A 24,387-nucleotide genomic window follows, 5' to 3' on the forward strand; every position below is an offset into this window, starting at 1 on the left:
CTCCAACACTCTGGACATTTTTAAGAGAAGATTGAACTGCCACTTGACTGGTGTACTATAGGGTTCCTGCTTGGGCAGGGGGTTGAAGTCGATGGCCTTCATGGTCTCTTTCAACTCTAACAATCAATCAATCAATCAAATCAATCAATCAAATAACTATCTTATAGTCTCATGATTTATGACATTTTTGGTCCAGTTTCCAGCAAAAACCACCCAGTGTAGACAATGGGTTCCCTTAATGATGGCAGCAAAAATTGTAATAAATTCAGCTTACATAAATAAACCCGTGCGTGCCTCAACTTACAACTGCTATGACATAGGTAGAGGCAGCCCAATCCAAGACTAAAGAGGCAGCCTCCCCAGTTATCAAGGAACCCAACTATCCAGAGCCACTAGGTCTTGTTAGGAATGCACTTGAGCATCATTTTCCCATCCAGCCGTCAGACATTGACATGTTACATTGAAAAGAACACTTGGAGTGCCTAGGGTTGAGATGTATAGTTGGAAATCATGAAGGTACTGCTGATACTGACCTAAAATGGTCACCTAACATCAAAAACATCATCAAAAAAGCACAGCTTTCTGCACCAGTTCAGGAAGCTCAAACTGCCCAAGGAGCTGCTGATACAGTTCTACAGAGGAATCATTGAGTCTGTCATCTGCACCTCTATAACCGTCTGGTTTGGTGCTGCAACCCAACAGGACCGACACAGACTTCAGAGGATAATCAGAAGTGCAGAAAAAACAATTGCTGCCAACCTGCCTTCCATTGAGGACCTGTATACTGCACGAGTCAAAGAGTCCGGGGAAAATATTTACTGACCCCTCGCATCCTGGACATAAACTGTTTCAACTCCCACCCTCAAAACGTCGCTACAGAGCACTGCACAACAAGACAACTAGACACAAGAACAGTTTTTTCCCGAATGCCATCACTCTGCTAAACAAAAAATTCCCTCAACACTGTCAGACATTTTACTAAACTGAACATCCAAAATATACTATTTAATTCTATGTGTATATGCCATATATGTACATACATATTACACACAGGCACACAAAAATATACATTATCTACTATATAAACTGTATGTGTATGTACACATACACACACAACTCTTCTAAAATTATACACATTCAACCTCATTTACTACGATAGGAAAAACATACCCAGACCCAGAAGGGAAGAAAATAAAAAAATTCAAAATTTTCCTACCGGTTTTGCATACCTGACCATACCCGTAGGAGCCCATCAGTGCATCTAACCCTAAACTTACACTGCACGAAAAAGATGAATGATATGGATATTTGTTCCTCTAGCTGCTGTATCAAAACAGATACATTAACTGCAACCGTATGGTTGAAAGAATATTTTTCTAGATTGCATTTGTTCAATTTTTGTTCTGTTGAAAACAGATAGGGTGACTTTCAGAGGAACGTATATACATCATGTAAAACTAAAATACATTATGGAAAGACTATCACAATATAGAGTATATTCTGGATAACATAGTTGGAAAGGTATTTGTGGTCTAGGACTGTTAACCCACGAAATACATGTCAGAATTTGTCTCCAAGTAAGGAAACCACACTCATTTTTTTGCAAGCTGCAGTGGAAATTGTAGCCCTCTAAAGAGAAGTACACTTAACAAAAGCTTTAATTAAAACCAGGTTAATGGGTCACCATTAAATAAAACCATTTACAGAGCTATCTAAATCCATCATACATCATCCCATCCTATGAGAAAACCCTGACCAACAGAAGCTACTTTTGAAGGGAATTTCTCTCTTCTTGGTTTTGTAGAACCACAGGCAATGACTATTTGGAGCCTCCTTATGAGAAGTGGTCCATAAATCCAACCTAATTATAAAAATAGGTTGCATTTGTGCTTTAGTAAACATCCCACTCAGATATATTTATCCGGGGGGTGATCAAAATAAAGAGCAGTAACATGGACAAATGTAAGTTACTGAAGTGCTTCTCCTTGCAGATTTTTTTTTTTAAATGACATTTTTGCCCTGCTTGCCTTCCTTCAAATTAACACACAGTTTAGACTGCAGAAATGATTACCATAATTTTTGACTGAGAATGCTCTTTCCTGATAATAACTCTCCAAACATTTCATAATAGTATGCTTATATATTGGATTTAAAATGCAGCCCAGTTTTCTTACAGCATAATTCAGCCAATTTGGATGGATTATTTCGCTCATGTTAACCAGACATTCTGGGAATTAAAAACCAAACACATCTGGAGAATGACAGGCAGCAGTCCTACCAAGAAGGCCTATGATATTTTAATGAAGATTCACAGACATGTGCCATTCTGTTCTTCAACTTTATCAATCTAACCTCTGATTGGTTACCATGTCTTTTTCACGTGCCAAGAGTGGCTGTCATGTCTTTTTCATGTTCAAAACATCTTACAGCCACAATACCAAGTAAGATTCTTGCATCATCTCCTTTGTAATCCATAAGTATTATTCTTATGTCATTTGGTCAGAAGAATTGCATACTCTTTAGTTCATGATTATTAAATACCACTATAATTTTTGTTAGTATTTGTATGATTGCGTATAATCATATGTTATATGCGATCATATTACATATAAAGATACAGATACCTGTTTCTTAATATCCTTCTGTTTTTATAAGTACAGTGGTACCTCATGATACGAACCCTTCGCCATACGAACAACCCGAGATACGAACCCGGGGTTCAGAAATTTTTTGCCTCTTCTTACAAACTTTTTCCCGCTGCTGCCGAGAAGCCCCGCCGCCCGGCTGTCACCTTTTGAAACAGCCGGGGGGCTTCTCAGCGTCCTCCTGAACCCGCCGAGAAGCCCTCCGACTGTTTCAAAAGGTGACAGCCGGGCAGCGGGGCTTCTCAGTGGCCTCCCGAACCTGAACTTTTGCCGAACTTCCGGATTTGGCATTGGGAAAACGCTGAGAAGTGCCCGGCTGTTTCAAAAGGTGACAGCCGGGCGGCGGCGTTTTTTTTGCGGTTTTTTTGTTGTTGCACGGATGAATACATTTTACATTGTTTCGTCTTATGAACTTTTCGTCTTACGAACCTCCCCCGGGAACCAATTAGGTTCATAAGACGAGGTATTACTGTATAAAACTCCATTTGTTGTGTTTCTTTGTTTTTGACATCTAACTCATGAATTTTTAAATATACCGTAAGTCTTCCCTCTCAACCTGTATGTTCCTGGCAGTTTTCATGTGATATCATGAACATTTACGGGAATAGGTATTAAAAACACAACATATTAGCATTTCTCCATTTCATTTTGTGAGGGATAATGGAAACTCTGTCAAACACACATGCATCTCTAACCTACGTTAATAACAGTCTGAAGTCGAAAGTTGTGGGTCTTAGTTTCTTGCCAAGAAAGCTGTCCAAGCACTAGACCGCAATACAAATATTTTTACCCACAGGACTGCCTGCAAAATGATTTTAGCCTAGAACAAGATGTTTTCCAAAATTCAGTCGTAACCCTCATTCTGTATGATTACAAAAAAATTAACTTGGCAATGTGAAAAACACACATTTCTGAGCCTGAATGGAATACATTAAAAGGCAAAGATAAGTAAAGGAATCCAGGCCAAATATTCCCCACAGCACAGAACAAAATTGTGTGTGGGTGGGGGAGAGTTTTCATTTGTTGATGTATATTTATGAGAGACATTGACTGTAAATACTGATGAAGGAGCAAAACACTCTACCAAGCCAGATTCTAAAGAAATAAATAACCTATTCTTTTTAACAGTATAGCCCTTTTAACAATAAATCATAACTGAAAGTATTTTAACCCAGTTGAGATCAAAGGCAGCAGGGTAGACTAACTAATATTCCTTGAAATAAATAATAGTCCCTATTGGGAGATCATTAATGGAAACTAATATTGTATACAAACATTATGGGCAATAATTAGGTGATCCTTTTCTATGCAAGGCAATAGATAGAAAGGATAACAGCATCTTAATACTAGGCATTCTCAGGTTAAATTGATTATCTATTTCCGTTCCAGTCTAGACTCAGACTTAGTTATAAAATGAAAATAACTTAGAACTTATGTTGGATAATTACCAGAAATGTGTGCTCTCACTCATACCTTTCTGCAGTTTTTAACAAACTACAGTCTTTTTTTTTTAGCTACCTTGGCAGGATGGGCTGTGGAGATAAAAATGTGTTCTTGCTTTGATGTTTTCTTTTTTCTCTTAGACTTTGACCAACACAAATCCTTTCTGTTCCCCAAGTTCTTTTATAACTACTTAATCTGCTTTATAAACCATCCAGACATCTGAATTACACTACCATCAACATTGGATGGCACACAAATTTAATTCTCAATTCCAGAGGCAGGAGGAATTCGTGAATACATGATATAATCTCTAAATTGTTAAGACCTGACAAATATTTAGGGGAAGGGTGGGATCCATCAATGATAAAGCTCTACCTCAAAGATGGGTGCCCTGTTATAGTCTCAATCCCTGGTTCTCTCCTATCTGGAAATTACAGAGAACAGGACCACAAGCATTTTGACATAGCTGTATTCATTGATGAATGTTCTAAATCTGTTGGACCTGGGGGCTTCTGAGCAGTAAAATCAGTATACAGTGGTACCTCTACCTATTTACAAAGTTTTCTAGATAAGAACCTCAAGATTTTTTTTGCCTCTTCTCAAAAACCATTTTCCACTTACAAACCCAAGTCTCTGAAACTGTAACTGGAAAAGCCAGGGAGAAGCTTCCATGGGGCCTCTCTAGGAATCTCCTGGGAGGAAACATAGCTGGAAAAGCCAGGGAGAAGCCTCTGTGGGGCCCCTCTAGGAATCTCCTGGGAGGAAACATGGCTGGAAAAGTCAGGGAGAAGCCTCCGTCGGGCCTCTCTAGGAATCTCCTGGGAGGAAACATGGCTGGAAAAGGCAGGGAGAAGCCTCTGTGGGGCCTCTCTAGGAATCTCCTGGGAGGAAACAGAGCCGGAAAAGGCAGGGAGAAGGCTCCATGGGGCCTCTCTAGGAATCTCCTGGGAGGAAACAGGGCCTCCACCCTCCCTGTATTTTCCCCAATCGCACACATTATTTGCTTTTACATTAATCCCTATGGGAAAAATTGCTTCATCTTACAAACTTTTCTACTTAAGAACCCAGTCACAGAACAAATTAAGTTCTTAAGTAGAGGTACTACTGTATTAAATTTTGTAGAGGATGGATGCTCCTGTCTTGCACCCTTTGCCATACAAGAATAATCAGCCTAATTCTGTGTAAATTGAGAATGTTTTAAGGGCATCATGGAACCTCTAAACTTGCATGGGTTTAAGATATTACTAATACCCATAAAACATCTCCAAAACTCCCCAAACCAAAAAGGATAAAAATCTTTTGGCCCTACCCTCTCTATAGATTTGTGTGTGTGTGTGTGTGTATGAACCCTTGTATGAACCTTAAATACCAGAAACTAAGAATTTTGAAAGTTGTTCCACATTTATGGAGATACCCAGGTTGGAGAATGCTAATTTAGTAATACAGCCCAACTTTTTAACTTCTCTTTTTCTCCAGTGCAAAAATATTTTGAATAACATTTCTCTTATACTAGGAAGTAAATCTTTCTAAGGTGAAGGGCTTTCTACATAGATTTTGGACTTCATTAACTACTAAGAACCAGTGCCGGGTAAATCAATGAGGAAAAACCCATTTGGAAATATTTAAGCCTCAGCTATGACTACAAGAAAAAAACTGATATAGTTTGAGAATTTATCTTCTTTGGATCAATAATTGTTCAGGATGGCATTTTTAAATCAAAAATCAAATGCAGGATAACCTTAGGCCACACTGTAATGATTAACATGAATAAGATATGAAAAATCAGATATATTGATATAAATACAGAAAACAGGCGAATCAGAGCAATAGTCTTCCTTATAAAGATGTACATGTATGTGAGAATTGGACCCTAAGAATGGCTGATCAAAGAAGAATTGATATTTCTGAATTGTTGTGCTGGCATAAATTATTGTATATACCATGGACAGCCAGGAAAAAACTACAGAGAGGTGCTAAGTCCTAAGCACTAAAAGTCAAAATCACAAGACTACATCTGATTTGCTTTGGCCAAGCATGTAAATTCATTAAAGAAGTCAATAATATTAGTGGGGCAAAAAGAAAGGGGCAAGCAAAGAACACTCTGAATTCTCTTATATATTTTTTTGAACCCTTCTTTATTGCCATACACTCAAAAGCCAAATTGGGTTTATTATCAGGGGATGTCTTATTTTGGGGAAAACAGGATACTTTTAGCAAGAAAAATAATGGGCCCTGAATTGTTCCTTGCTCAGGAAGATAGTAGGGAAAACAATATGTTCTTAAATATATTTGCAGTTTATATGCATTATCCTGAGCTGCATCCACACCCCAATGATATTTTTAAATGAATTGGAAGGGATGGTTTGGCTCTCTACATGGGGCTACCTTTGAAAAGTGTTTGGAAACTTCAGATCGTGCAGAATGCAGCTGTGAGAGCAATTATGGGCTTTCCCAAATATGCCCATGTTACACCAACACTCCGCAGTCTGCATTGGTTGCCGATCAATTTCCGGTCACAATTCAAAGTGTTGGTTATGACCTATAAAGCCCTTCATGGCACCAGACCAGATTATCTCAGGGACTGCCTTCTGCTGCACGAATCCCAACAACCGGTTAGGTCACACAGAGTGGGTCTTCTCCGGGTCCCGTCAACTAAACAATGCCGCTTGGCGGGACCCAGGGGAAGAGCCTTCTCTGTGGCGGCCCCGACCCTCTGGAACCAACTCCCCCCAGAGATTAGAATTGCCCCCACCCTCCTTGCCTTTCGTATGCTACTTAAAACCCACCTATGCCGCCAGGCATGGGGGAATTGAGATGCTCTTTCCCCCTGGGCCTTTACAATTTCATTTATGGTATGTCTGTATGTATGTTTGGTTTTTTTATATTACAGTGATCCCTCAATTTTCGCGATCTCAATCTTCGCGAAACGCTATATCGCGATTTTTCCCACCCGATGACGTCACTCTCTTCCTTCCTTTCTCATCTTTCTTTCTCTCTCTCTTTCTCTATCTCTCCCCCTCTTGCTGGCAGGCGGCGGGCGGCGGGCGGGCGGGCGAGCGGGGGCATCAGCTAGGAGCCGGGGTTTCCCCTTTGCGTGGGCGGCGGGGAAACCCCGATCTTCGTCTGCTCGCTGCTGCTGCAGCAGCAGCAAGCAGACGAAGATCCGGGTTTCCCCGCCGCCCACGCAAAGGGGAAAGCCCGATTCGGCTCCTCGCTGCTGCCGCCGAGCAGATCAGCTGCTGGGCGGTAGCAGCAGCAGCGAGCAGACGAAGATCCGGGTTTCCCCGCCGCCCACGCAAAGGGGAAAGCCCGATTCGGCTCCTCGCTGCTGCCGCCAAGCAGATTAGCTGCTGGGCGGCTGCAGCAGCAGCGAGCAGACGAAGATCCGGGTTTCCCCGCCGCCCACGCAAACTCCACCATCTGCGCATGCGCGGCCATGGAAAAAGGGCGCGCATGCGCAGATGGTGTTTTTACTTCCGCAACCCTACATCGCGAAAAATCGATTATCGCGAGGGGTCTTGGAACGGAACCCTCGCGATAATCGAGGGATCACTGTAATGGGTTTTTTAATCATTTTTACTATTTATCGGATTATTATTGTATATTGTTTTATTACTGTTGTTAGCCGCCCCGAGTCTCTGGAGAGGGGCGGCATACAAATCCAATAAATAGATAGATAGATAGATAGATAGATAGATAGATAGATAGATAGATAGATAGATAGATAGATAGATAGATAGACAGACAGACAGACAGACAGACAGACAGACAGACAGACAGACAGACAGACAGACAGACAGACAGACAGACAGACATTTCTATTCTTTGACAATGGGCCAAATCTAACTGAATGACATTCAGCTCAATTTGGGTAGGATAAATTCAAACAGAGAGGAGAGGATTGGAAAGAGACTGGCGCAGTATTACCCAGCTGGTTTTCATGGCTAAGGTGGCACTATAACTCACGGTCTCCTGGTTTGTGGCCTAATGCCTCAACCATAAGACTAAACTGCTCCAATTGGTTCATTTATGCAGGTTTAGTTCAATAAAGATACTTCAGAGCATATGGGGTATACACTTAGCATCCAGTAGAAACTCCTGAATGCAACCTGGAATCATAGGGTTAAACAAAAGCACCCATCATTAGCCAGCCTGGCATTATCTCAGTTTTCTACACCTGATTTAAATGTTTTCTAGTAAATGCTCACAAATTTTTCACTACTATCCAAACTATACTCAGCATAACCAAAACTTAATGCAAGATTATTTTCCTTTTTAAAACTCATTTTCTGCATACCCTACCTTAGTGTTTATAAAGAGAATTTAAAAGACTCAGATGCACAATTATACATTCTTCCTTTTAATATTTAATATAACCTATTCTCCAGTTACCACTACTCAAAATTATAGTTTTACGACAGAATGCTGGAATGCTATGTATACAGCAGTAATCAGATAAGAGCAAAACCAGCTGGTCTGTAACCAAGGGCACCGGAAAGTTATGTCTGGCATTGGTACACCAGGGAATTTGTTGCTTGCTTTAACAGGGCTCAATATTTACCTAGAGTGGAAAATTGCTAGGTTGTAACGTGTGGGACAATAAGGGACAATTTTCTGATTTTTATATCACTTGAATGAAAAGGAAAAACATGAATGCAGCATATTTAGATATTGTGACTTCTCCCAGTCCAGAAATTTCTCCCAGAAATGCATGTCAGCACCTGCCCAGCTTGGAACCCTAGAAATGAGGTTTTACTTACATTGGTGGTTTCCTTCAATAGAAAACATTCTTTCATATATAAGTTATACCTTGACTTGTAAAGAGTAAGGAACTGCACAACCACAGGATGGGGCATAAATATAGGGGCAGTGGGAGGGGCACAGTTTTTTGCTACTCTTTTTCCTCTTCAGTACTTATTAAAATACATGCTTTAACCCAAAATATTTTGCCTATTATTATTATTATTATTATTATTATTATTATTATTATTATTATTATTATTATTTAGATTTGTATGCCGCCCTTCTCCGCAGACTCAGGGCGGCTCACAACAACAATAAAACAATATACAACAAATATAATAATTTAAAAGTCTCTAAAAACCCCTTATTAAAAAGAAAAAACATACACACAAACATACCATGCATAAATTGTATAGGCCTGGGGGAGAGGGATATCTCAGTACCCCCATGCCTGACAGCAGAGGTGGGTTTTAAGGAGTTTACGAAAGGCAAGGAGGATGGGGGCAATTCTAATCTCCGGAGGGAGCTGGTTCCAGAGGGTTGGGGCCGTCACAGAGAAGGCTCTTCCCCTGGGTCCCGCCAAACGACATTGTTTAATTGATGGGACCCGGAGAAGGCCAACTCTGTGGGACCTAACCGGTCGCTGGGATTCGTGCAGCAGAAGGCGGTCCCGGAGATATTCTGGTCCGATGTCATGAAGGGCTTTATAGGTCATAACCAATACTTTGAATTGTGACCGGAAACTGATCGGCAACCAATGCAGACTGCGGAGTGTTGGTGTAACATGGGTATGCCTAGGGAAGCCCATGATTGCTCTCGCAGCTGCATTCTGCACGATCTGAAGTTTCCGAACACTCTTCAAAGGTAGCCCCATGTAGAGAGCATTACAGTAGTTGAACCTCGAGGTTTATTATATTATATTTAGCTCTGAAGTTTTAACAGACAGATTTGAGTTGGAAGGGACTTTGTAGGTCATCTAGTCCAAACATCTCCCCACCGCCCAAGCAGTAGACCCTACACCATTTGTGTCTCTTCTCGAAAGCCTTCAGTGATGAAGCTCCCACAACTTCTGAAGTAAGTTATTCCATTGGTTGATTGTTCTTACTATCAGAAATTTTTTTCTTATTTCTAGGTTGAATCTCTCCTTGACCAGTTTCCATCCATTATTCCTTGTCTGGCCTTCAGGTGCTTTGGAAAAAAGGTTAACCATCCCCCTCTCTGTGACAACCCCTCAAATATTGAAACACTGCTATCATGTCTCCCCTCGTCCTCTCTTCATAGACTAACCATGCTCAGTTCCTGTAACCATTCTTTATATTTTATAGCCTCCAGTCCCATCATTTTTATTGCTTTTCCTTGCACTTTTTCTATAGTGGGGCTGTCAAACTCCCGGCTCATGGGCCGGATGTGTCACATGCTGGCCACACCCACACCTGGTTTAACGAAGGGGGGAAAAGTCCCAATATATCACGTGACGTTGCTGTGATGATGTGAGTTTAACACTCCTCTTCTAGAGTCTCAACATCTTTTTATAGTGTGGTGACCAAAACTGGATGCAGTATTCTAGGTTTGGACTTACTAAAGCTTTATAAGTCGTATTAGTATCTCACCTGATCTTGATTGAATCCCTCTGTTAATGCATTTTAGGATTGCATTGGGTTTTTTGGCTGCCACCGGACATGATTGGATCATATTTAATTTAATTTAAAGTTATTAGATTTGTATGCCGCCCTTTCCGTGGACTCAGAGAGGTTGATTGGTTGTCCACTAAGACTCCAAAATCCTTCTCATAGTTACTGCTATTAAATCTGATTTCATCCAAAATCCTTCTCATAGTTACTGCTATTAAACCTGATTTCATCCACTCTATGCGTGTACTTTTGGTTTTCCTTGCCTAAGTGCTAGACTTTACTTTAGTCTACATTGAATTTCATTTTGTTAGATAAGGCCTTGTGTTCAAATCTGTCAAGATCCATCTGGATCCTATCGTCTATTCCTGCCAGCTTAGTATCATTCACAAATTTGGTAAGTTTCCCTTCTATTCTCTCATCTAAGTCATTTATGAAAGTTGAGAATGTAATGTTCCAGCAACAATTCCTTCCCTTCTTCCAGGAGGGGAGAAAGTAGACATAATAGATAAGAATTTTTGATTTGGGAAACCTCCCTGCTTCCACCTTCCAAATGTGAATTACAAACTAGAGTACCTTCTTTCAGCAAAACAAAAGCCAATTTGACCGTATACTTTATGAGATTTGACTGTAGAAATAATAAGCCTTTTTTTGGTTTCTCACCTGTCTTATCTTTGAATCCAAATACTGTAAAATCAGTCTTGTATTGACACAATGACTCCATGTGTTCCCCAATGCTGCAGTCACGTAGCCGGATTTCTCCTCTCCATTTCTAGAAGATCCTATTTTTTTTTTAAAAAAGATGCAAACATTAATGTTATGTTCTTGAAACCGAAGTTAAATTTATTGAATTATTGAGATGTATATTGTGTTTTGAGGGAGGGGGGAGGCTGCACCAAGGGAGGCTCATTCAATTGTACATATATTGTGCATTGAGAATAAAGATTTGATTTGATTTGAATCTAACTATAAAAAATAAACTTGCAATGATGAACTAAAAAAGGCAATACACATATACCTTTCTTTATTATGGACAGCTTTTCATATTGCCCATACATTAATTCTTACACTTATCACAATTTTCATATCATATCAGAAAGAAGAAACTTGCACCCATGTGTTCCATTAAAGCACAGAGAACAATAATATACATCAGAAAAAATTTCAAACTCTTTGGCAATATTGCAAGGAACAGAGAATCTGAAATAGACCTGGCTCATATATTATACGATCTAGGATTATAATATTGTACCTAGAAAGCAGCCCTCTGGAATAGCTTAATCTAAGAGACAGTAACTCACATAAAGTCACTAAGTGAATTTTAATGGATAAGAATGGATTTGAAATGATCCTAAGAAAACATGAAATTTTTGCCCTTTAGTAATTACGTTTATGACAAATCTATTGTCTAAAACTATGAGAAAAGCTTCAGGCAATTGTTTTGTCATTGATTTAAGTTGAAAAATTCCACATTAGGTGTTTTATTTCATTCCATTCATTTCTTTCTCCATTTCTCGCCTTCAAGTCAGTCTTGATTTGTTCAGACTCAAAAGTCTCCCAGTTTCCAGCTTGGTGCCTTTGATAACTATACCAAACAGGTTTGCTATCCTGCTTTAGCATTCAGATAATAACCTATCAATTTATGAACCAGTAGCCTAACACCAATTGCTTCCAGCTAGCATCATTTTGTCCAATAAACAAAGTTCTGCTCAGTAAATTATTTAATTATTAAATAATTTCATTAAATAATTACAAAAGCCAATGTAGAGTAGACTTGTTGGATTACATTTTGAGCAATTCATGTGCGTGCTTCAACCACCATGTTTGCTCCTCCATTTAAATTGAGTCTTCAGAGAAGGGCGGCATAAAAAAATCCAATAAATGAATGAATGAACGAACGAATAAACAAACAAACAAACAAAATTGCTCAAAAAGTAAAAGAATAGAATAGAATAGAATTATTTTGGCCAAATGTGATTGCATACACAAGGAATTTATTTTGGTGCTTGCTTATTTATTTATTTATTTATTTGTTTGTTTGTTTGTTTGTTTATTTGTTTGTTTGTTCGTATGTATGCTGCCCCTCTCCATATGTTCTCAATGTGCATAAAAGAAAAGATAAGTTTGCCAAGAATCATAAAGTATAACATTTAATTATAGCCTGGGTACAAATAAGCAATCAAATCAGATTGGAAACCAGTCAATATAAATTGTAAGGATATAAGCAACAGTTATACTCATACAATCATTTGCGGGAGGAAATAGGTGATGGGAATGATGAGAAGATTAATAGTAGTGCAGACTTAATAAATAGTTTGACAGTGTTGAAGAAATAACTTTCTAGCAGATGATGGCATTCGGGGGGGAAACTGTTCTTGTGTCTAGTTGTTCTGTAGTGTTGTTGTGAGGGTAGAAGTTGAAACAGTTTGTGTCCAGGATGTGAGGTGTCTGTAAATATTTTCACAGCCCTCTTTTTGACTCATGCAGTACAGTATACAGGTCCTCAATAATGGAAGGCAGGTTGGTAGCAATGTTTTTTCTGCAGTCCTGATTATCCTCTGAAGTCTGTGTCTCTCTTGTTGGGTTGCATAACCAACGCTAACAGCTAAAGGGGCGCAGATAACCGACTCAATAATTCCTCTGTAAAACTGTATCAGTAGCTTCCTTGGGCGGTTTGAGCTTTCTGAGTTGGCGCAGAAAGAAGATTCTTCGTTGTGCTTTTTTGATGACATTTTTGATGTTAGGTCCATTTTAGATTTTAAAAATGAAAAAGCTCACAACTGTGAAAACATCCCCACTCAAAAAGTAGTACAGACTTTCTATCACAGCAAAAAATAAATACACATAACAAACTGGACAGATGTAAGGCATAATTTGTCTCATCAGAAAATCAGGGGGTTGTTATTCAACTCATGACAGTTTCTGAAACTCTTATCATTGCACTGTTTATCATCTCTCATATAGAAATTGTAAACTGACCACAAAATCATTAGAAAATTATTAATTTACAGCCTAGAAACAGAGGAAGTAGGTTATTACTCTTAACTCAATGGCACATTCCACTACACACCCAATGATGTCAACAGGTACCCTTAGTAAACAAAACTAGGTTCAAGGGCACAATGATTATAAAGGAAATAATTGCTTTGCCCTCATGTCTGAGTGGTAAAACCTTATGGTGCCAGGCTATAATAGTACCAGCATGGACAACTGCTTGATGGATTATTTTTACGACCTGTATTTAGATAAGCCCTCACATGTAGAATTCTTTATGCATATGTTTTAGTGCAAATTATTTGAGAGTAGAACAATTTCCATTTTATAGGGCAGTAGGAAAATTGATCTTTATGTTCTATTTATAGAAGAAATGCGAGAAGCTTTCTTCAGTCCTTTATGTCAAATGCAACAGAGCCAAGCCCACTGTGAGCTATGGAGGAAACAGAGCAATTCCTCAGTAGCAGTTGACAGACTGGTATGTCGCCCCATCTTACACTGCTGAATGCTAGAACACAACGGATGTCTCAGTGGCAGAATATTGCAAAAGACAAGGGAAGAGATGGCTAGAATATGCTGCTTATGTTACTGTTCTGTCGGGCTCTCTGGTAGAATCCTCCCAAAAATTCACAGGTACAAATTTTAGACACACACACGTTTGAAAATTCAAAACAATGTTCTTTTTAATGAAAATTCACTTAACCTAAGCCCTCTTTTGGTATAGCAAAGAGCACTCGTCTCCAAACAAACTGGTAATTTGTACAAGTCCCTTATCAGTCCTGTGATACTTAGCTTGCAGCTGTGAGGCAATTCAAAGTCCTTCTTTCACAAAGTGAAACACACTTTGCTCTGGTTTAGTTTCAAAGCAGGGAAAAACCAGCACACAAAAAGTCAAAGTCAGTAAAGCAGTCATGAAACACACCAAACGATCAGATAATCCTCCACAATGGCCAAACCCACAGGCTGCTCTTTATAGCAGCCTCAATAATTACCACAGCCCCACCCAACCACAGGTGGCCTCATTTTCTTTGATAATAATATCTCAGTTGTTGTTGCCTATGCATCGCTCTCCGCATGCGTGGCTGTATCATTAACTCTTGTTCTGAATTCAAGGAGGAGCTAGATAATTGATCTCCTTCTGAGCTGTCTGCCCCACTCTCCTCCTCTCTGTCACTCACGTCTTCTTGGTCAGAGGAGCCTTCATCATCAGATTCCACCGTGGGCAAAACAGGCCTGCAGCATGTTGATGTCTCCCCCACATCCATAGTCCTTGGGGCAGGAGCTGGGCCAGAGCTAACCACAACATGTTACTATGCCAAGTGTAAAATGAATTGTAATCAGACCATCAATCTTCTTTCATGGTCTTAATAACATTCATTACACAATCAGAATAAGAACAGAAGGTTAGGGTGTTCAAGTAAATCCATTTTCTTGTCATGTATTCAACTTCACTAATAATATTTTCTGGTTAATAAAGGTCACAAAGCCCTAGGAAAGGGCAAACCCCTTAAAAAAAAAACCTGATTTATTATTTGCTTTAATTTACCAAGATTATAACTCAGTGCTCATTGCCCTTTGATCGCCATTCTAAACTGCAGTGTTACAATTCTTTAAGATGCTAAGAGAGTCAGTTTGGTGAAGTGGTTATGACGTAAGGTTAGCAACCAGAAGCTTCTGGGTTCTAGTCCTCTTTATATGTTGCAAACTGCCCTAAGTCTTGGGAGAGGGGTGGCATATAAATCCAAATAATAAATAAGCATAAAACGTATCAGGAAAGACTTAATGAACTCAATCTGTATAGTCTGGAGGACAGAAGGAAAAGGGGGGACATGATCGAAACATTTAAATATGTTAAAGGGTTAAATAAGGTCCAGGAGGGAAGTGTTTTTAATAGGAAAGTGAACACAAGAACAAGGGGACACAATCTGAAGTTAGTTGGGGGAAAGATCAAAAGCAACGTGAGAAAATATTATTTTACTGAAAGAGTAGTAGATCCTTGGAACAAACTTCCAGCAGACGTGGTTGGTAAATCCACAGTAACTGAATTTAAACATGCCTGGGATAAACATATATCCATCCTAAGATAAAATACAGAAAATAGTATAAGGGCAGACTAGATGGACCATGAGGTCTTTTTCTGCCGTCAGTCTTCTATGTTTCTAATAATAAATAGAATAGAATAGAATAGAATAGAATTTTATTGGCCAAGTGTGATTGGACACACAAGGAATTTGTCTTGGTGCATATGCTCTCAACGTACATAAAATAAAATATACATTTGTCAAGAATCATGTGGTACAACACTTAATGATTGTCATAGGGGTGAAATAAGCAATGAAGAAGCAATATTAATAAAAATCTTAGGATATACGCAACAAGTTATAGTCATACAGTCAACATGGGAGGAAATGGGTGATAGGAATGATGAGAAAAACTAGTAGAATAGAAGTGCAGATTTAGTAGAAAGTCTGACTGTTGAGGGAATTATTTGTTTAGTAGAGTAATGGCGTTCGGGAAAAAACTGTTCTTGTGTCTAGTTGTCTTGGTGTGCAGTGCTCTGTAGCGACGTTTTGAGGGTAGGAGTTGAAACAATTTGTGTCCAGGATGTGAGGGGTCAGTTTATATTTTACCCGCCCTCTTTTTGACTCGTGCAGTATACAGGTCCTCAATGGAAGGCAGATTGGCAGCAATTGTTTTTTCTGCAATTCTGATTATCCTCTGAAGTCTGTGTCGGTCCTGTTGGGTTGCAGCACCAAACCAGACAGTTATAGAGGTGCAGATGACAGACTCAATGATTCCTCTATAGAACTGAATCAGCAGCTCCTTGGGCAGTTTGAGCTTCCTGAGCTGGCGCAGAAAGAACATTCTTTGTTGTGCTTTTTTGATGATGTTTTTGATGTTAGGTGACCATTTTAGGTCTTGAGATATGATAGAACCTAGAAATTTGAAGGTCTCTACTGTTGATACTGTGTTGTCTAGTATTGTGAGAGGTGGAAGGGTGGAAGGGTTTCTCTTAAAGTCTACCACCATTTCTACAGTTTTGAGTGTGTTCAGTTCTAGATTGTTCTGGTCACACCACAAGGATAGTTGTTCAACTTCCCGTCTGTATGCAGATTCATCATTGTCTCGAATGAGTCCGATCACTGTTGCATCATCTGCAAACTTCAGTAGTTTAACAGATGGATCGTATGAGATGCAGTCATTAGTGTATAGAGAGAAGAGAAGTGGTGAGAGTACACAGCCTTGGGGGGCACCTGTGCTAATTGTACATATATCTGATGTGATTTTTCCTAGCTTCACCTGCTGCTTCCTGTCTGTTAGGAAGCTTGTGATCCACCTACAAGTGTGTTCAGGTACCGCTAGCTGATTTAGTTTGGTTAAGAGAATGTCCGGTACGATGGTATTGAATGCTGAACTGAAGTCCACAAAGAGGACCCTGGCGTAGGTCATTGGAGATTCAAGATGTTGAAGGATGTAGTGTAGAGCCATATTAACAGCATCATCTGTTGATCTATTTGCTCAGTATGCAAATTGCAGGGGGTCTAACAGTGTATCCGTGATGGCTTTCAAATGGAACATCACTAGCCTTTCAAAGGTTTTCATAACTACAGATGTTAGAGCAACTGGTCTGTAGTCATTCAGTTCCTTGATGGAGGGCTTCTTTGGCACTGGGATGATAGTCGAGCGTTTGAAGCAGGAAGGAACATAGCACAACTCTAGTGATTTGTTGAAGATTTGGGTGAAGATGGGGGCCAATTGGTCAGCACAGACTTTTAAGCAAGAAGGAGTTATCTTGTCTGGGCCTGGTGCTTTTCCAGGCTTCTGTCTGAGAAATAGATCTTTCACTTTTCTGTGATCACTTTTTCTGTGATCACTAGGGGTTGTAAACACAATGGGATGGGTTCAATTGTAGAAGATTTAGCTGTTGTTGGTGTGTCTGGGATGGAGGTTGTGCACATAAGTGGTTGAGGTTTCTTTTCAAACCTGCAGTAGAACACATTCAGGTCATCTGCCAATTGCTGATCTCCTTCAGCTTGGGAAGGTGGTTTGCTGTAACAGGTGATGTTTTTGAGAGTTTTCCACATGTTTGCTGGTTCATTTGTTGAGAATTGATTCTTTAGCTTTTCAGAGTAGTTCCTTTTTGCTGCTCTGATCTCCCTTGTTAATATATTTCTGGTCTGATTGTACAGCATTCTATCACCTTTTCTGTAGGCTTCCTCTTTGGAATGACGTAACTGCTTGAGTTTGGCTGTGAACCAAGGTTTATTGTTACTGTATATTTTCAAGTTCCTGGTTGGTACACATAGGTCTTCACAGAAGCTGACATATGATGTTACAATATCTGTTAGTTCATCTAGATCTGCAGAGGTGTCTTTAAAAATATTCCAGTCTGTGCAGTCAAAGCAAGCCTGTAGCTTTAACTTTGCTTCCTCAGTCCAAGTCCTCACTGATTTAATTATTGGTTTTGTGGCTTTAAATCTTTGTTTGTAAGCAGGTACAAGGTGAATCATGCAATGATCAGAATGGCCCACAGCTGCTCTTGGTAAAGCCCTGTATGCATTTTTTACAGCTGTGTAACAATGGTCTAAGATATTATTGCCTCTGGTGGGACAATTTACATGTTGAAAGTATTTTGGTAGCTCATCTCTTAAGTTTGCCTTGTTAAAATCTCCCAAAATAATGACCAGTGAATCAGGGTATTTGGCTTCAGCCTCCATAATCTGATCAGCTAGGGTTTTTAGTGCCTTTTGTACAGATGCTTGGGGAGGGATGTAAATTGTAGAAATTAAGAAAGAATGAATCTCAGGAGGAGAATAAAAGGGTTTGCAATTAATAATTAAAGACTCCAAGTTTTCATCACAGAATTTTTGTATAATGGTGGTGTCGAGACCAGCTGTTGTTGATATATATACATAAGCCTCCTCCCTTTTTTTTCCTGATAATTCTGCATTCCGATCACCCCGAAACATTTGAAAGCCCGGTAAATGCATACTGTTATCATCAATTTCCTCGTTTAGCCAGGTTTCAGTAAAGCATAGGGCAGATGCGTTGTGAAAATCAGAATAGCATCTATTTAAGAGCAGTATTTCATCCATCTTGTTGGCAAGTGAACGTAAATTGGTAAGAAAGATAGAAGGGAGCGGTTGTTTTTTAATTCCCTTGTTCCTTAGTCTATTTAAAATTCCCGCCCTTTTACCTCTTCGTCTCTGCCGGCTGCGTATGTTTTTGGTGATCCATGGTTGCCGGGAAATGGCTTCCTCCTGTGCTAAAATCTCCTCCGCGTTTGTAAAGACAGGTGGGGTTGAAGTTGCAGATAGCTGCTCCTTAAAGAAATGTTCTTTAATTCTTAGCAGATGGTCTCTTGAGTAGGAAATCCGTTGAGAATTGCAGGGAATAGTAGAAAATGAAAAAACTGTTTGAGAGCATTTCACCGAGGCAGCCTTTGTCGGCGCCATCTTGCATCTTGTAGCAGTTCAGGATAGCCCCACCTAGAATCAGTCAACCTTCCCAAGCAAGGTTGCAAAGCCAAGTGCTCACTCCTATCTGGAAAGCCAGGAGAGTTGGGTCCTGCTTCACCTATGGTAGGGGGTATGTTCCACAGGGCGGAGCCAATGAGAGAGAAAGCTCTCTTCAGTTATAATTTTTTAACTGTCTTCAACATACTTTTCCTGGCTGATTGGGTGAAGTGGGCTGATGAAATGGGCTGAAGACGGTTGTGTATGTAGCCTGGCCCCAGGCCAGGTAGGGCTTTACAAGTCATAACCAGCCAGCACGAAGAATTGGACTCAGAAGTAAAATGGCACCCAATGCAAACCCCAAATTGTCTGCATTCTATACCAGATGGAATTTCTCGTTAGTTTTTCAAGAGAAGCCCCATCTAGTGCCCTTTGTTATAGCTTTGGTTTGGCAAATTCTGAAAAACCATGACAAGAAAACTGCAGGGACTTGTTCAGGCAGTCTCCATGAATCAGTCATTGATGAAGTTCTCTAAAACATCACCATTTTCAGGGGTCTAATATCCCTACGGTGTTGGGATGTTGATGTTATATTCAACATCTCCTAATATTGAATGTACTTCTCTGGCCCGAGTCCTTGGAGAGGGGTGGCATATAAATCCAATAAACAAACAAACGAATAAATAATAACATAATAAAATGTGATTACAAAATGGTGTGGCTAGCTGAGTGTCTTTATTAAAAGCTCCAATGCTATTAAGACTGAAGATGTTGTCTCCTAGACTCCTGGCGCTCAATCCCATGGGAGATCATTGTTTTAAGGTCTCCTTGAGAGGAGCTGCCATTTGGAGCACTATTGTGTTTCCCTGAAAATAAGACACTGTGTTATATTAATTTTTGCTCGAAAAGTTGTGCTACGTCTTATTTTCGGGGGGTGCCTTATATTTCTCAAATAAGACAAATTCACAGGCAGAAAAACTGACACCCCCAAAGAAAGTGTACCGTACGGTACACTGATTACAGTACGGTACCTGTCAGTATGGCACCCACACACACAAACGACGGCACTTATATGGTACAACAGTATACTCCTGCTATTGCAGCTTCCGTACGCACTGTAGTGGAGACTGTAATGGCGTTGAGACAGCAGCAGACTGTATCTGCTGTACTGGATGGTACAAAGCGATGGAAGGGGCCAGCAGGGGACGCCACATTATTATGGTACCGCTATGAACAGCTTTGAATGGTACCGTATGCTTTTCCACCGTACCGTATGTAAACTTGACTATGCCCTATTTTCGGGAGGTGCCTTATACAGTGATACCTCGTCTTACAAACGCCTCATCATACAAACTTTTCAAGATACAAACCCAGGGTTTAAGATTTTTTTGCCTCTTCTTACAAACTATTTTCACCTTACAAACCCACCGCCGCCACTGGGATGCCCCGCCTCCGGACTTCCGTTGCCAGCGAAGCACCTGTTTTTGCGCTGCTGGGATTCCCCAGAGGCTCCCCTCCATGGGAAACCCCACCTCCAGACTTCCGTGTTTTTGTGATGCTGCAGGGGAATCCCTGTTTCGCTGGCAACGGAAGTCTGGAAGTGGGGTTTCCCAGCGAGGGGAGCCTCAGCGAAATCGCAGCATCGCAAAAACACAGAGGTCTGGAGGTGGGGTTTCAAGGACTTCGGTGTTTTTGCGATGCTGCAATTTCACTGATGCTTCCTTCACTGGAAACCCCACCTCCGTACTTCCGTTGCCAGCGGAACGCTTGTTTTTGCAATGCTGGGATTCCCCTGTAGCATCGCAAAAACACACAAGTCCAGAGGTGGGGTTTCCCATGGAGGGGAGCCTCAAGGGAATCCAAGCAGCGCAAAAACAGGCGCTTCGGCTGGCAAAAGGGGTGAATTTTGGGCTTGCACACATTAATCGCTTTTCCATTGATTCCTATGGGAGACATTGTTTCGTCTTACAAACTTTTCACCTTAAGAACCTCGTCCTGGAACCAATTAAGTTTGTAAGACAAGGTATCACTGTATTAGCAAATTCGGCAAAACCTCTGACATGCCTTACTTTCAGGGTACGTCTTATTTTCGGGGAAACAGGGTAACAGATGATCTCCCTTCTCTCATGCTCCAGACAGGCCCACTCAACAGTCTTCTATCTACACAATGGTCATCTGTCAGCCATGGCTCACAGCAGAAGCTGACAGGCTCCATCTTGAAAAAGGCATCTAGCCTTCTCTAGCATGGGAGAGAATGTATCTTTTCCTATGTGCTTAGTAACAGAAATGAACAGAAATCTAAAAATGTAAACTGCTGGCTTTAATTCTATAAAACTGACATAGATTCTATTATGACTGTGTTATATAAAACTACAGTACTTTGTTTTTACAAGGAAAAATGGAAAATCCATTAGTGTTCCCTCACTTTTCCGGGGGATGCGTTCCGAGACCGCCCGCGAAAGTCGAATTTCCGCAAAGTAGAGATGCGGAAGTAAATACACTATTTTTGGCTATGAACAGTATCACAAACCTTCCCTTAACTCTTTAAACCCCTAAATTGCAATTTTTCATTCCCTTAGCAGCCATTTAGATTATTACTCACCAAGTTTATTTATTAAAGTTTATTTTAAAAATATTTATTAAAAGCAGACGAAAGTTTGGCGATGACATATGACGTCATCGGGTGGGAAAAACCGTGGTATAGGGGAAAAACCCGCGAAGTATTTTTTAATTAATATTTTTGAAAAACCGTGGTATAGACTTTTCGCGAAGCTTGAACCCACAAAAATCGAGGGAACACTGTATTGTGAATTCATTATAGTTCTTAGAAATTATCCAGTGCGCACCCCTTTAGAAATTGAAGGCATGGTTCAATTTGGAATTTTGAACTGGATGGAAGAGCAGATTATTTCTCAGTTGAAATGATTGTGCAGATGATTATGAGATTAACCATAAAAATCTCACTGGTAGAACATAAGACAAAGGGAAGAGCACAAGGAAATGTGAGATAATGCGGCAAAGTTAAACACTGCTCCTTTATTTATGGCACAGGCAGAAGGCCTGTATATCAAAGTTATTTTGGAAAACAAAGCAGTATCGGATAAGGTCATTGTAACTGTTTTCTTGAGGATACACCTGCCTAAAGCTGCCTACCCTGGAGGGTATTTGTCTTTCTTATAAACTTGAAAGAACATGTGTGCTGAGGCTTACAGAAGTCTCCTTTGTTGGAGAGTATTTTGTGTAGAGGTAACGCACTGGCCTAGAAACCAGGATACTGGGAGTTCTGGGCTTCCCTTAGGAAGGAACAATGAAGTTGTCATTGTGGGGAAAATAGAAGGAAAGCATATTAGGTACTGTATTTTTCAAACTATAAGATGCGCAGGTGTAGAAGACCACACCAAGATTTCAAAGAGGTAATTAAGAAAAAAAGTTTTTGTTCTCCCCAGCTACCCAAGCCTTCTGCATGCCACATTTTTTTTGCAAAATTTGGCCCGTTTTTCACCCGTTTTTTTTGTAAAAAGAATTATTAGATAATAATAATTTATTAATTTATTTCACATCTATTGTTGAAGAAGGCCTGGTTTTTGCAAAAAAAAAAACCCAGGGGTTATTTTTGCCTTCCCCTAGTCCCCAGGAGCTTTTTGCAGGCTTCCCAGACCCTCTGCCTACCTCAATTTTGCCAAAAAATGGGCCCATTTTTTGAGAAAATGGGATGCAGTGGTGGGGCTTTGAGAAGCCAAAAATGGCTATATTCAGTGTATAAGACACACCAATATTTCCGCCCTCTTTTAGGGAGAAAAAAGGAGTATCTTATACTCCACAAATATGGTATGTTTACCACCTTGAGTGACTTATCCACAGTAACTGAATTTAAACATGCCTGGGATAAACATAGATCCATCCTAAGATAAAATACAGAAAATAGTATAAGGGCAGACTAGATGGACCATGAGGTCTTTTTCTGCCGTCAGGTTTCTATGTTTCTATAAAGTAATAGACATTGGATAGAAATTGAATATGACAACTACAAATACCTATGAAGATCGAATCATATTTTTGAAGTTACTATTCTGTTTAATGAAAGAGATGGAAGCCTTAGCCAAATTCCTAGATGGAGTATTCTTAGAATAAGTTTTCCATTCTAATAAAGCTACATCCATTGTTAGAAACCAAGATAGGAATTATGCAAAAAGTAGAAATGTGCAGAAAAAGGAAAAAACAAAACAAAACAAAGCATCTTGGAAATTTTGTGCTAGAGAAGGAATACATTCACATATGCTCAAAGGACAGGTTGACTGTAGGAAGTTTATTATTATTTCTTAATTGATTTACGAAAATGTATACGGCCATCAATGAACTCTCAGGGCCTCTGGGTGGCTTACGTTAAAAACGAATACTGAAGAAATCTCTCACACAAATATTCTGCACCACTGCTTTGTCTTGCCTTCTGCTGCACGAATCCCAGCGACCAGTTAGGTCCCACAGAGTGGGCCTTCTCCGGGTCCAGTCAAACTAAACAATGTCATTTGGCGGGACCCAGGGTAAGAGCCTTCTCTGTGGTGGCCCCGGCCCTCTGGAACCAACTCCCCCCAGAGATTAGAATTGCCCCCACCCTCCTCGCCTTTTGTAAGCTCCTTAAAACCCACCTCTGCCGTCAGGCATGGGGGAACTGAGATATTCTTTCCCCCTAGGCCTTTACAATTTATGCATGGTATGTTTGTTTGTATGCATGTTTAGTTTTACAATAAGGGTTTTTTAGTTGTTTTAGTATTGGATTTACATGCTGTTTTTTATTACTGTTGTTAGCCGCCCCGAGTCTACGGAGAAGGGCGGCATACAAATCCAATAAATAAATAAATAAATAAATACATTCACGTATACTCAAAGGACAGGTTGACTGTAAGAAGTTTATTATTATTTATTGATTGATTTAAGAAAATGTATACAGCCATCAATGAACTCTCAGGGCCTCTGGGTGGCTTACGTTAGAAATGAATAGTGAAGAAATCCCTCACACAAATATTCTGCACCACTGCTTTGTCATCTATATGTCATCAATAGTTTCTGCATTCAAGAGACATAACAGAAATATTCTATTCTATCCATTTAAAATAACTTCTCTGGAAACAGAAACAATTGACTATTAAATTTAAGACAGTTTTACTATGATCAGAACATTCTGTGTTGGGCGTAAATGAAACTTTTCAAGATCTATGCAGAGTGGAGCCTTCAGTGCCAAGTCCCTCTTCTGCCCCCATGGAAATTAATCCCCCACCCCACTCACTCATTCCAGTTAAAGTAGGGTGGTAGAGTTTGTTTTAAATAGATTAAAAGATCTGTGCTGCTCATTATCAAAATTTGAATAGAAGTGAGGATACAGCTGATCCTAATAGTGGTAGGCAAGGCAGAATTTCTTTTTTCCTTGTTTTCCTCCCAAAAACTAAGATGAGTCTTATACTCCAGTGTGTCTTATACTCT

The 24,387-nt window shown here is 40.0% G+C and overlaps 1 protein-coding gene across 16 annotated transcripts in view; it reads right to left on the minus strand.

Annotated features, from left to right (window-relative positions):
* RAD51B (RAD51 paralog B) overlaps positions 1-24,387 on the minus strand; it is a 465,772-nt gene that overhangs the window by 264,024 nt on the left and 177,361 nt on the right. For all 16 annotated transcript variants that reach the window (XR_011559708.1, XR_011559703.1, XR_011559706.1 and 13 more), the window contains one exon: positions 11,123-11,241. Coding sequence is in view for 11 of the 16 variants with exons in the window: in XM_070759080.1 (XP_070615181.1) it covers positions 11,123-11,241 (119 nt within the window). In the remaining 5 variants the exon portion in view is untranslated. The remainder of the gene's footprint in view (positions 1-11,122; positions 11,242-24,387) is intronic.

This window comes from Erythrolamprus reginae, chromosome 1 (assembly GCF_031021105.1).
Source record: "Erythrolamprus reginae isolate rEryReg1 chromosome 1, rEryReg1.hap1, whole genome shotgun sequence".
Lineage (NCBI taxonomy): Eukaryota > Metazoa > Chordata > Lepidosauria > Squamata > Dipsadidae > Erythrolamprus > Erythrolamprus reginae.